At 41.9% G+C, this 14,636-nt stretch overlaps 1 protein-coding gene across 1 annotated transcript in view; it reads right to left on the reverse strand.

The window, feature by feature from the left end:
- Positions 1-11,790, reverse strand: part of stab1 (stabilin 1) — a 260,057-nt gene extending 248,267 nt beyond the window's left edge. Inside the window, exons 1-3 of the mRNA XM_078543330.1 lie at positions 11,002-11,790; positions 8,304-8,440; positions 1,901-2,019 (exon numbers count right to left, since the gene is read on the reverse strand). Coding sequence (XP_078399456.1) covers positions 1,901-2,019; positions 8,304-8,440; positions 11,002-11,292 — 547 coding nt within the window. The 5' untranslated portion in view covers positions 11,293-11,790. The remainder of the gene's footprint in view (positions 1-1,900; positions 2,020-8,303; positions 8,441-11,001) is intronic.
- Between the last annotated feature and the right edge of the window lie 2,846 nt (positions 11,791-14,636).

Raw genomic sequence — 14,636 nt, forward strand, 5'->3', positions numbered from 1 at the left:
ATTGTGAATGACTCTTTTCATCATTTTCCTGATGATTGAGAGTAGACTGATGTGGCGGTAATTGGCTAGATTGTTTTTAGCCTGCATTTTGATAATAGGACATACCTTGGAAATTGTTCATTTTGTTGTGTATGATGCCAGTTGTCTTGCTGTACTGGAATAGTTTGACTGGAGATGCAGCTAACTCTGCAACACAAGTCTTCAGGACTATAGATGGGACGTTGTCAGGGCCCATAGCCTTTTCTGTATCCAGTATGCTCAACTGTTTTTGATATCACATAGAGTGAATCAAATTGGCTGAAAGCTAGAGTCTGTGTTGCTGGGAATGTCAGAAGGAGACTGAGATGCATCAACCACTCAAGACTACTGGCTGAAGATGGTTGCAAACACTTAAAAAACGCAGTCTTATCTTTGCATTCGTTAGCTGGACTCTGTCATCATTGTGAATAAGGATTCTCTTGTCTCCTCTTCCTCCTATTCATTGTTTAATTGTCCATTAATATTCACAACTGGATGTGGCAGGACTGCAGAGTTTTATTCCAAACCATTAGTTGTGGGATCACTTGGCTCTGCCTATAGCAGCTGCTTAGCATGCTTGTTGTAGCTTTACAAGTTGGGACCTCATTTTTGGGTATGCCTAGTGCTGCTCCTGGCATACTCTCCTACACTCCTCATGCAACCAAGGTTGGCCCCTGACTTGATGGTAATGGTGGAGTGAAGGATTTGCTGGACTGTGTGGTTACGGATTGTGGTGGAATGCAATTCTGCTGCTGTTGATGGCCCACTGCACCTCATGGGTGCCCAGTTTTAAGCTGCTTGATCTGTCTCATTTAGCCATGATAGTGCAATGTAACAAGATGTATCAATGTAGAAGATTCCCAGGGCCACTCCCTCCTGAATGTATACCATTGCACTATCACCTCCGGTGAGTTTGTCCTTCTGGTGGAACAAGAAATACCAAGGGATGGGGATGAAGGAGTCTGTGACATTGACTGCGAGTATAATTCTGTGAGCAAGACTATGTCAAGTCTTTGGGACAGCTCTCCCACTTTTGGCACAAGTCCCCAGGTGTAAATGAGGAAGTCTTTGCGGGGTCAACAGAGCTGGGTGTGACTTTGTTGCCCATAGGTCAGTGTTCATGGCCCACCCGGTCTTATTCTTATTATAGTTTTTTACAGTGGCTTGATACAACTGTCAGAGGACAGTTAAGAGTCAACCACATTGCTGTAGGTCTGGAGTCACATATTGGTCAGGCAAGGACAGCAGATTTCCTTCCCTAAAGTACTTTAGTGAACCAGATGGCAATCAATAGTTTCCATGGTCACCATCACTGATGCTAGCTTTTTATTCCAGATTTATTTAATTAATTGAATGTAATTAATTAACTGAACTGCTGTGTTGGGATTTGAACCCATGTGCCCAGTTCATTAGTCCAGGCTTCTGAATTGCTAGACTAGTAACATAACTGTTACAGCTGGACCCACAGCATGCTGCAATGACGTCAGTCTTGGGAACTTCAAAGTATATAATGATAGAATATATGGGATACAGATCTGTAGCTCTGTAATGAAGACGTAATTAGTCTTCGACTTATTTCTAAATTCTAATTTATTATATGAAATAATTCAAGAATGTTGAACTTGCAATGTAGCTCAGAAAAGAAATTGAACACTTCACCTATAATACTCATGTCTACAGAAAACATAACACACAAATATTGTCACAGAACAATCCTTATCAGTGCACATTTCCAAATGAAACAAGAGACAATTCCCCACACTAGATTAAATTTATCAGTGTGGTTTATGCAAATGAAAAATTATTACATAATTTGTTGCACAACAGAAAGCACTATATAGTTAGTCTCTATCATTTACAGAATCAAACCCTTATTACTCACCTAGGCAGTCCTGGCTCCAAAATCCTGCACAACATTCGGATACTGTGGCCATTTTCATGCATTTAAGTCTGCAACCAACTTGTCTGATCAGCTGTTCCCCACCAAGGTTCACAGTAAAACTTTAAATTTAAATATGTAATAAAACATAAAATTGTTAAAATACTGCAGAGAGAACATTAAATATATTTAACCTTATTTTGCTTAACAGGAAGACCTTCTCGGTATGCCTTCATAAGTTGTACACTGTGATGGACTCCAAAGTTTCAGAGAAAAAAACTAATCTAAAATCAGATTTGATTTTAATTGATCCCTTTACAGTTTTAATGAAATAATTAAAATACTGAAAAGTGTGTGAAGAATATTTTTAACAATGATTGTCACCTCCATCTTTTTTGTTACAGTGCCACAGCAAATAGAAATCCCCCAACATTTATTTATCAACAACCTCACTGTCAATTCAATAAAGTATCAGGACTCTACTAATGGTGACTTTATCTTCTGCTAATGGGACTTGAAAATGATCTGTCCTGATATCTTTTCCCATTTTCTTCTTCCCTACAGAATTGAATTTGGTATCCTGCCCTCAAATTCTCACACAGGTGACCATACTCAGAGTGTTGAGGGTTGCATATGTTGTCCTTCCTAGTTTCCCTGAGAAGGTGGTGGGGATCCTGAACCTTGAACTCATGAAGCCTTTGTGCTTAGGTTGCCATGACAATCATGTAGGCATCCATATTCAATGTCCATTCCTTTTAGTGCACTGTATCTGCAGTATGTACTATGAACAAAATGCGCTTCAGGAACTCTCCAAGTCTACTTCGACAACACCTTCCAACCCTGACATTTCAACCATCAAGAAGCACAAAGACTTATAAAATCATGCGAACATCATCGCCATCAGGTTCCCTTCTAAGTGACATATCATCCTGATTCATATGTTTATTGCTATTCTTTCATCATCAATGGGTGAAAATCCTGGAATTTCTATTTATGGTCATGGCAACCTAAGCACAAGGACTTCATGAGTTCAAAGTGCAGATCAAGCAGACCTTTTATCATGAATGGTGAAGAGATTCTTAAGTATTGTTTGCAATTGCACCTATATAGATAAGTAGTGAGCATTCCACCAGCCCAAGCCTGGATTTTGGCCAAGTCCTTTGTAGACTGCAATGGGCTTCTTCATTATCAAAGAGTTTTGAATGGTGTTTAGCATGGAAGAAGCATCATAAATCAATACTCCTTACACAGTTACCAGAAATCACCTTAGACCTGTAAACTAAATTGTGACATTGCACCTTAATTTTGATACAAAGCGATAAGACACTGAGGAGAAATTGTACCAGTCGCCAGGAGCAGTGACATGAAAAAGATCACAAGATTTCCTTCAGGCAGTATTCCTAGCAAGCATGTTTATGATTTTTCCAGAAAGCAGTCAGAGGAAATCTCCATAATGCATTAACAATATCACTGTACCTAGTGATCAGACAAATTCAAAGCTACAGTGTGAGAAGAAGGTACATATTAACATTGTATATTGCATATTAACATCGTTGTCTACTGCAACTTTGTCACTATCAAACCATGCACTGAAAAACCAGCTGTGCATTAAGGGGAAAGCGTTGTGCCAGATATAATGTGCAGTACAATCCCATGAGTATACTGCAATCAGTGCTGCCATCCAGCTATTGGATAGTAGCCTCTTGTAGTTAGGTTATTAAAAATAGTTAATAACTATTTTTTGCAAGAATTAATAACAATTATAACAAAAAATAAAAATAAGGTACAATAACGTAAAATAAGATACAAGAAATTTTACTCTCAACTTTAATACATGGCCTGTCAGGCTGGGCTGGTATGGATCAAATTCTTAATGTGAAAATTCTGGATGTGTTGTCAGTCTATATAATCTATGGGATTACCTCATTATCGGACCTAGTCAATGATTTTTCCAAATAAATTAAAACTGTGGTGAAATGCAGTTAAATTGGTGAAATGCAGTTAAAAACCAATTACATTTAATATACAGGAAGTGCACTAAAGAAGCTTGGACCTAGTTAGGGTTGGAGGGTTGTAAAATGGGGTGCACCGCCAGGTCACTGCCGTAACCCAGGTTTTTCATGCCTAGCTTCAAATGCGGAAGAGGTTTACTAATATCAGGAGAATTCATTTTACCCACTATAAAATTCAGGTCATCCAAACTCTGCTGCCCGCGTCTTAACTTGCACAAAGTCCCATTCCTCTATCACCCCTATGCTCCTAGTCAAGCAATATCTTGATTTTAAAATTCTCATCCGTGTTTTCAAATCCCTCCATGGCATTGCCCCCACTATCTCTGTAATCTCCTCCACCCCACAATCCTCCAAGATATCTGTGCTCCTCTAATTTTGGTCTCCAGTACATCCCCAATTTCATTTGTTCCACCATTGGTGGTCTTCAGTTGCCTAGGCCCCAAGCTCTGGAATTCTTTCCCAACACCTCTCTGACTCACTACTTTAGTTGTCTCTTTTAAGACACTCGTTGAGGCCTACCGCTTTGAGCAAGCTTTTGGTCATCTGACCTGCTTTAGTGATTATGCTACTATGAAGTGCCTTATGATGTTTTATATTGTTGTTGTCACAAATATTTTTTAAGGAACCCATCAAGCAAGGTACAAATCCAAGCTGAGAAGCCTGGCATGGTGTTGGAGATACAATTGAAAGAATGGCACACAGCTATTGTCTTTAACACACATATGTATTGTGCCAAAGTTGCACCTTAAGAATACACTTAGGATTTGCTTAAATTTATTGCAAAGATGTGATGGAATTGCATTGACAATTCTATGAACATGTGAGGCTTGCAGAGCTGTCCTTTCTAAAGAACTGCTGCAGTTGTGATTTCTCAGCCAACCTTTGATATAGGCAACAAGTCATGACTAGGAGGTGGTGAGATATTTGAACATTGAAAGAAGCAAAAGGCAGGTGCCCCAGACATCCTGTTAAATGATTACATGCAGGAGAGTCATGTGGGGAAAACAGACTACATATTTTGCACTAGGTTCAGTTCAATGTGGACCAATCAGAGACTGACCACTCACTCCATAAACCAATCAAGGGGCGCAGAAGGATCAGGCACGAGGGATGCTGTGGTGCAGCCATGGTATAAAAGAAAGCTAAGATCCCTCATTGATACAGTGCCATTGGAGCAAGATCATTGAGAAGAAGCAGATTGGTCCTAGTCAGTACAGATCCAATTGACCTGCAGTCAACCTAGACTGACTACCCAGGAGGTAACCATAAACTTTCTAAGTTACTTGTATTCATTTAAGCTGTAACATTTTTGCTAATAAAAGTGGTTGGATCTACAGTCAACTTGTGTCAGAATTATAACGTCCAATCACTTGGACGTTACATCATACAATTTTTTGCAGTGGGAGAAGATCGTGCACCTGCCCGGGTTTCCTGTATGAGATTTCCCTCTGCTCTTAGGGAGTTTCTCATTGGGGTGTGTAGCCATCAACCCAATGATTCATCTCTTTCACATCATGCAGGCACTGTGAATGGCACATAATGATGGCATTATAGCTGCTTCTTGGATAACAGCAACTTATTTTTTTATTCATTCACGGGATGTGGGCTTCACTGGCAAGGCCAGCATTTATTGCCCAACCCTATTGGCCCTTGAGAAGGTAGTGGTGAGCTGCCTTCTTGAACCGCTGCAGTCCACGTGTTGTAGGTACACCCACAGTGCTGTTAGGAAGGGAGTTCCAGGATTTTGACCCACCGACAGTGAGGGAACGGCGATATATTTCCAAGTCAAGATGGTGAGTGGCTTGGAGGGCAGCTTCCAGGTGGTGGTGTTCCCATCTATCTGCTGCCTTTGTCCTTCTAGATGGTACTGGTCATGGGTTTGGAAAGTGCCGTTGAAGGAGTCTTGGTGAATTCCTGCAGTGCAGCTTGTAGATGGTACACACTGCTGCTACTGTGTCGGTGTTGGAGGGAGTGAAAGTTTGTGGTTGTGGTGCCAATCAAGCAGGCTGCTTTGTCCTGGACAGTGTCAAGCTTCTTGAGCGTTGTGGGAGCTGTATTCATCCAGGCAAGTGGGGAGCATTCCATCACACTCCTGACTTGTGCCTTGTAGATGGTGGACAAGCTTTGGGGAGTCAGAGGTGAGTTACTAGTCACATGATTCCTGGCTCCTGACCTGCTCTTTATATGGCTAGTCCAGTTCAGTTTCTGGTCAATGGTGACCCCCAGCATGTTGATAGTGGGGGATTTAGTGATGGTAATGCCATTGAACATCAAAGGGCAATGGTTGGATTCTCTCTTGGTGGGGATGGTCATTTCCTGGCATTTGTTTGTCGTGAATGTTAGTTGCCACTTGTCAGCCCAAACCTGGATATTGTCCAAGTCTTGCTGCATTTGGGCATGGACTACTTCAGTATCTGAGGAGTCGCTGAACATTGTGCAATCATCAGCAAACATCCCCATTTCTGACCTTATGATGGAAGGAAGGTCAGGGATGAAGCAGCTGAAGATGGTTGGGCCCAGGACACTACCCTGAGGAACTCCTGCAGTGATGTCCTGGAGCTGAGATGACTGACCTCCAACAACCACAATCTTCTTCCTTTGTGCTAGGTATGACTCCAATCAGCAAAGAATTTTCCCCTTGATTCCCATTGACTCCGATTTAGCTAGGGCTCCTTGATGCCACACTCAGTCAAATGCAGCCTTAATGTCAAGGGCAGTCACTCTCACCTTACCTTGGGACTTCAGCTCTTTTGTGCTTTATGTTGCTTGTGGTCAGATACCAACTGAATTTTAACTGGGTGCAAAGACTTGCTTTTCATTAAATCACGAAGGTTAATACCAGGAGATCTGGTTTTTACAAGGGTACCGTCCATGAAGCTTTGCATTTGAGGGTCCTTACCAGTTGGCTCATTTCCTATTTCCACAGGGAAAGTTATGAAGGTGTTGCTCCTTGCAAATATAGCATTTGTCATTTGGACCAGAATTTTACCAACAAGAGTGAAGTCCCATCACCAGGACATAAATGTGTGACCTGAGCCTGGGCTGGTGGGCAGCAGGATCATGATGCCTATTTTAATGGTGGTAGCCATAATCTTTGTCCAATTAAGGCTGGCAGGCTGGCTCTCCAAGCTGCCATCCAAGCAGAGGGTACCTCTAGTTTAAGAAAACCAAGGCCACCCGAGAAGCTGTTGGTAGTTTGCACAATGCAGCTGGGGGATTTTCCACATAGTCAGGTGGCAGGGTGGGGGGGGGTGGTGGGGGAGGCGGTGGCGGGGGCATTCTGACACTGGCAAAATTAAATGGTCGCCAATAAGTTCATCAATTAGTTTATTTGGCTATCTGCCTTTAGTTGGCAGATGGCTGAGCTGCTGCAGTTGCCACCTCTGGGAATATCTCCTGAGAGTGTAAAGATGTTGGGCTTCCCTCTTGAAGTCTTTCACTGCCGTTTACCTGCTCCTCCCACTTCCCAGCCATTCTTCAATGGGCTGGTAAAATCCCAGCCTTCCTTGTTACATTTGTGCAGTGCAGAGTGGCAGATCGAGAAAACGCCACGTGTGGTAGCTTGGCAGCATCCACTAGCATGTAAGCTTCAGGCACCTATACAGGAAGAGTTTGACCTGTTCTAGAGGCCTTCCCTAGCTGATGCCAGAACTCTGTGATCACCTTTCTTGTGAAGCACAAGTGGCAAAGACAGCTCTTCTCTGCCATGTTCCAGGGAGCTACAACAGAAGTCAAAAGGCACAGGTTTCAGGGTACTGACAGGTGTGCAGGTGAGAGCATCTCTCAAGTATTGCACCTACATTTGTTAGCCCATCATGGATGCTTCTTTATCTAAGCCATGCAGTTCTATCAGATAGTCTAAGGAATAACCTTCCTCACCAATTGCCATATGATTTAAATAGCAGCAGCAACCAGGGATAATAAAGGAAAATATTTACAGATAAATAAATCCCAAAAATAGTGGACAAAGGCATGAAGCAAAGTGCACCACAACCTGATTGTAAATGCAAATGAAATAACACTTGTCACAACTACTAATCTCCTTTTAAGAAGCATATTAGATCCCAAGATTACTGAGGCCCCCATTTTTTAAGGCAAGACCCAAGATGATGGAACACTTAAAAGTGAGAAATTTTACAAGGGACTTGATTTGAATAAAAATTCAACGAATATTATCCACATGTTTTTCAGCAGTGGCCCCAGAATTACCCATCACAAAACGCAGCTTGCAAACCTCACACATCCTACTTTCTAACCCATGTGCACCACAAATCTGGCTCTGCATTACCAGCACAGTCTTGCTAAATTAGGCTACTATGTACAGTGTATCCTCCACAGGCATATAGAGCTAAATATTTTAGTAAGACTTGAGGTTTGATTTTCATGAAAACTACCTGCAGTCTCTGCTTCTGATGTTTTGCTGACTGTCCCTCTGGAAGCCTCGAGGACACAAGAGATTTTGGCTTATCGCACAGGAGGTACAGGCTGTGGCTGTCGTCAGCATTATTTCCTCGTCGCATCTTTGATGTTTCTAAGATTGTTTACAAATATGAGAAGAAAAGGGATAAAATGTTTGCATCAGACAGACTAAGGACAATTTTCAGTTTCACATCTTGGCTGTAAACTGGCAGAGTGGATTGCCTGCCTGTTATAGAATCCACTTGATTGTCTTTTCCATTCAACACTATGGAGATGAAAATTGGATGTGTTGTGTAGAAGAGGAATGCACCAGGGATGGTGTCGGCCCCAGTTAAAATCACACTCTCAACTATGATTCCAAGAATCAAGCAATGTTTAATGATTAATTTACTAACCAAATCTATTGTATTTTATGTGTTGTATTGTATTTTGGGCTGACAAGTGGCAAGTAACATTCACGCCACACAAGTGCCAGGCAATGACCATCTCCAACAAGAGAGAATCTGTCCATCGCCCCTTGACATTCAATGACATTACCATCACTGAATCCCCCACTATTAACATTCTGAGGGCTATCATTAGCTGGAAACTGAATGGACTAGCCATATAAATACTGTGGCTACAAGTGCAAGTCAGAGGCTAGGAATCCTGCAATGAGTAACTCACCTCCTGACTCCCCAAAGCCTGTTCACCATCTACAAGGCACAAGTCAGGAGTGTGATGGGGTACTCTCCCCTTGCCTGGATGAATGCAGCACCAACAACACTCAAGAAGCTTGACACCACCCAGGACAAAGCAGCCCGCTTGATTGGCATGCTATCCACAAATATTCACTCCCTCCACCACCGACGCATAGTCGCAGCAGTGTGTACCATCTACAAGGTGCACTGCAGAAACTCATCAAGGTTCCTTAGACAGCACATTCCAAACCCACGACCACTACCATCTAGAAGGACAAGGGCAGCGGATACATGGGAAGACCACCGCCTGGAAGTTCCCCTCCAAGCCACTCACCATCCTGACTTGGAAATATATTGCTATTCCTGAACTCCCTCCCTAACAGCACTGTGGGTGTACCTACACCACAGGGATTGCAGTGGTTCAAGAAGGCAGCTCACTACCACCTTCTCAAGGGCAGTTAGGGATGGGCAATAAATGCTGGCCTAGCCAGCAAAGTCCACATCCCATAAATTAATAAACAAAAAGTACTTGTGAAATCAAAGTAGCCTGAATTGGATTACATTTGTGTCTTTGTCCTGAAATGGCCAAATGTAAATTAGGTTCAACCAACAAAAAACCTTTTCAAACAGGATGAAAAGTCCAAAATGATCCATAGTTGGCCAATTCACTGAGCACTAAAGATGACCCAATCAATCTGTTTAAGGTTTACTGATTGGCTGGTAGGTCTAAGAGTAGGCCTTGTCCATTATCCCAAACACCCATACTTCAGTCAGCCAAAAGCATTGGTTCCCACTGTGGTATATAATATCAATGGTAACATCACTGGTGGAAAGCATTACTCACAAGGGACCATAGAAATCATATTGATATCCATAGTACATATTTTTAATATTCACCTGCCTTATGATTTTTATAAATGAAATCAGGTAGAGTAAATGTGATGCCCATTACCGTACAGAAAGATAAGTAGCAGATATTGAGACAGCACCTTTTGGAGAGAATGGAAAAAATTGAGATGTTTGGTGGGGGGGGGGGGGGGTGGTTGAGGCAGGTGGGGGAGCTGGATGACTGTAAAACATTATTATAAGGATTATAAATCAACCAATTTAGAATGACCAGCCTTTGTTTTGAATGGGCTGTCAGAAATTTCTAAAGTGCAAACTAGACACTTATGGGTTTCATTTCCATCATGTGTCTTGTTTAGCATAATGCTGAACACATTTTCACAGTCTCCTGTATGCACTATTTAAGCAGTGTGTTGGTATAGCACTGGTTGGAATGTACAGGCGTGCATTAATCTAATGCTAAAAATATTGCACAGATAGAATGAAACCCATGAAAAGTCTAGATTTTAGATTTACGATTTTAGTATTTTCTATTACAGAGGCATCGGTTACTAAAATTTTGCTTTACCAATTTTTGTACTTCATAAAAAGAAACATCACAATGGAAACCCTCATCTGACCCACAACCATCGCACCATAGCCCATCCCACCCGGTTCCACTGCCCTCCCCCTTTGATTTTGAACTTGGTTAAAGGCTCTATTTTAATATGAATACAGAATAAAGCAACTTGCTAAAATACACACGCTGATGCAAGAAGCAAAAAAAAAAATGACCTACTGTAGGTATCCATGTTTCACCTCCAGGGTACAATCTTTGATTTGTTGCCCCTGTCCGTGCCTCAGTAACAAAAATCTATATGCCAGGACAATCTGATACCCCAAAGCCACAATCCCCACTACGTTTACCTCCCCTTCTTGTGAAGACTGGGGGTAGCTCAGCAGAATTTATTAAAAAGTTGTGTAACCCACCTCCAACAAGGAGAGAAAACTGCCACTGAGGGGGGTGGGGGGGAAGAACATGGAAAGAACACAAGTGGTCTGTACCCTCCCACAAAATAAGAAAAGGAACACAGAGTGCTAACCGAAAGCAGTAGGGATAGGTACATGTATCAGAAAGCTGGCCTGCCACTGTGACCAGGATCCTTACCTTCCCTCTCTGGGCTGCTGCAGACCGAGGGCATTGAGTGACCAACAGTAACAGCCCCAGAGCCGCTAAACGCCAGATACTGACACTTTCCATTACTCCAGCATCCGTCAGCTCAGATTTAGACTTATTTCTGTTATTTTTTCCTGCTCCTCCTTGTGCCTTCGGCGGTCCTATAGGTCTCAGATGTGTAGCACCGAGTGGATCCAGATCCCCAAACGCATTGGCCGAATTTAAACAACAACTAGATTGGTGGTGGGGTGGGGGGCGGTGGGGGGGTGGGGAAGCTCTCATCTGCTGTGAGCCTCGACCAGTTCCCAAATGGAAGTGGATATGAAGATGGAAGTTAAAGCGAACAGTCCTGTATTAGGGTTAGGAGTTTTTTTTTTAAACGGATAAGAATTTATGCTTCGGGAAGGGTTTACTTCCCTTTGATATATAAATGTATATCTATAAGGACCAGGGATTCGCATTCAAAAGTACTCCAGAAAACAGGAAAATTGGGGATTTCCTCCGGACGTATCAGAGCGGGACAGAAGTTCGGAAATCCGTCTGTTTCTACACTGACATTACAAATAATAATAGCACAGCTTTGGGGGTGAGGGGCTTGCCTGGGTGCCCAGGGATGTATCCGCTCTGTTCTCCCGGTGTCTGCCAGTTGTCCAGTTGTTCAGTGCAGATTTCTGTTCTCTAACTCTGTATTGTGCAGACAGTTAAGCCCAGAGCAAAAAAAAAAACCCACAGTAACGCTTCACGTACCGGCTTCTGAACTGTCCCTAAATATTTTATATATCAGTGTAGAGGGCGCTTCCACCCACCCCTCTCCAACAGACAAAAACATTCAGAAAACAAACTCTCTGAGCAAGAAACCCCATATGACGCGGCGGTTCTGTCAAAGCATTGTATTCACCCCAGTAAATCAGTCCATCTTCACTTCCTTAATGAAAACAACAACAGTAAAGCAACGCCGTTTGCACATTTTTGGTCTCCTGCAAATAACTGACGCCTTAATGAAACATCCTGGTCAAAAAACTTATATTTGCAACCGTTAGCATTTTTTCCTGTTGTATCTCACAGGAAGTCGCCTGTAAGTTTGGTTATAAACATCCCGATCTTTTGGTCATAAAACATTCCCAAGGGGTGTCGATTCGTTTTTAAATTGAGCTGATCGAAAACTTGCAACTTTAGCTGTTGGATTCAACATGGGTTAGACAGCATTTCTGGCTTCTTCTCTGTAATGTGCCTTTTTCTCTCTATTCCTTGATTTAATGATTGGCACAGTTAACCCTTTGTGTTCCACCTCACTGTCTGAGCAGTGAGACTCCAGGCATTGCCATCACCAGGAGCCACAATGTTGCTTTTGGTGATTGTCTTGATTTAAAATGATGCAAAGTATTAGAATTAGACGGTATTCAAAATTCATCCGTATCCCTTTGAAAGAAAAGTTAATTTCCCTCCTGGCTACGTGCTTATCATTCCTCTCCATGTTGAATCAATAAGGTATATTTTAATACTTCAGTTGAGTCTACTTTCACGATTATAAATGATTGCATATGCCAACTGAATTCAATATCACTGTGGTGGATGGTAGCCTATTTCACCCAGCCCCTATTCAATGTACCAGGTGCCAAGCTATGCCAGTCCAGTCCCTATTCAAAGTGCTATGTAGCTATGCCAACCCAATCCCCATTCAATGTCTGAGGTAGTTATGCCAATCCAGTATACCATTCAATGGACTAAGTAATTATGCCAACCTTGTGTACATTCAAACGACAAGGTAGCTATGCCAACCCAGGCCATATTCAAAGTGCTAGTTGGCAGTTTTCCATAAGTTAACTATTTTAAGCATGAAATACTCTCTCAGTTGCACTTAAATCAAGCTTTGCTTAATTTATAATCATCTTCCTTTGTTATCATTTCCTGGTTTAAGACACTTTTCAGGTCCACCAATCCCCTCAGAGCGATTTTCTATTATGAATTATGCTACTACATTCCTTTCTTCACCAAAAAAAAACATTCTTCGTCACCCAATGAAGCTCCTTTGTTTGTCTTTTTTAGTGTCTTTGACCATCTTTTGTCAGCTGTGGTTCAGTTGGCAGCACTCTGGCCTCCCAGCCAGAAGGTTGCGATTTCAAATCCCATTTCAGAGACTGGAGCACAGAATCTAGGCTCCAATATTGTTTGAGGGAGTGCTGGGCTGTTGCAGGTGCCATCCTTCGGATGAGGTATTAAATTGAGACCACATCTGCCCTCTCAGGTGGATGTAAAAGACTCGTGCCACTATTATGAACACAGCAAGGCATTCTCCATGGTAACCTGACCAAAATTTATCACCACCGTCGCTAAAACAGATGATCTGGTCATTATCACATTGCCATCTGGGGGAACTTGCTGTGTGTAAATTGGTTGTCAGATTCCCCACTTTACAGCATTGACTACACTACAAAAACAGGTTGAATTCGGGGGAAACTTCTTTACGTGGGAAGTGGTTAGAATGTAGAACTCTATCACAAGTACCAGTTGAGTTGCATAGCGCTGAAGGGGAAGTTAGCGAAGCCCGTGAGGGAGAAGGGATATATTGATGGAGTTATATAAGAAAAGGATAGAAGGAAGTTGCTGTGGAGATCAACATGGGCATGGAGCTGTGGGGCCGAATTTCCTGTTGTGCTTTAAAGCTTAATTGGCTTTAAAACACTTCGCGACATCCTGGGGCCATGAAAGGTGCTATGTAAAGCAAGATTTTTCTTCATTTATTTTCCATGCAGTGTCCAGATCAGTACTTAAGACTTCAGGCGCCATTTCATTAATTCTTTATAGTGTCATTAAAACCTTTCTGTGCTTATCAATCTATTTATACACCCTAGCAATTTCCTTCGAGAAGTTGCCCTACAGCAGAACAATGCTAACTGTTTGCCCATCTGGCACGCCCTATCTTTCTTCCTGCTGAACCCAACGACAAAATTTTAATTGTTTAACTATTCTACAATTTTGACATCAATATATTCACTTTCCATTTTTCGCATTCAGTGGCTTTTATCACACCTCAACCCAGTGGCTAAGTGCTATAGATCAATCTGAGTGCCATCCATTGTCTTAAAACACGCTATATTTCTTGGAGTCATTCACAAATCCTTAATCACCATACTTCTGTCGAGAAAATGAATATGCATTATTAGAAACAATTAGTAAGGCCCCAGACCTGTAAATAATGTTTTTGATAACGGATTACATTCAACAAACTTTGTTAAGCCCATTTACAGAAACACCTTCAGCAATTAGTGCCCTCACCCTCATGTAATTACTTCCGAATGAGTAAATTTACAAATGTGCTCTCCCAGCACAGATCAATGCCCACTGGAAGCATATTTTGGACGTTCTGATATGCACTCCTCTGAGTAGGCTCGGTACTGGGAGTACAAATTAGCAAAATGATCCTTTTAATTTCCGAACATAAAAACTAACTGAACCAAAAAATGCTTTCACCCTGTCTGAGTAATATTTTAATATTTCAGCGAATTGAAAAGGTAAGAATACTATTTATAAACCTTCCAATTGAAAATTGGCTATCGATAAGTGGATGCAATTTTAAAAAAAAAAGTTTTTTTACGGCATTTAACACACATGCACGTCCTAAAAGG

The sequence above is a fragment of the Cetorhinus maximus genome, chromosome 6, assembly GCF_964194155.1.
Source record: "Cetorhinus maximus chromosome 6, sCetMax3.hap1.1, whole genome shotgun sequence".
In the NCBI taxonomy this organism is placed as follows: domain Eukaryota; kingdom Metazoa; phylum Chordata; class Chondrichthyes; order Lamniformes; family Cetorhinidae; genus Cetorhinus; species Cetorhinus maximus.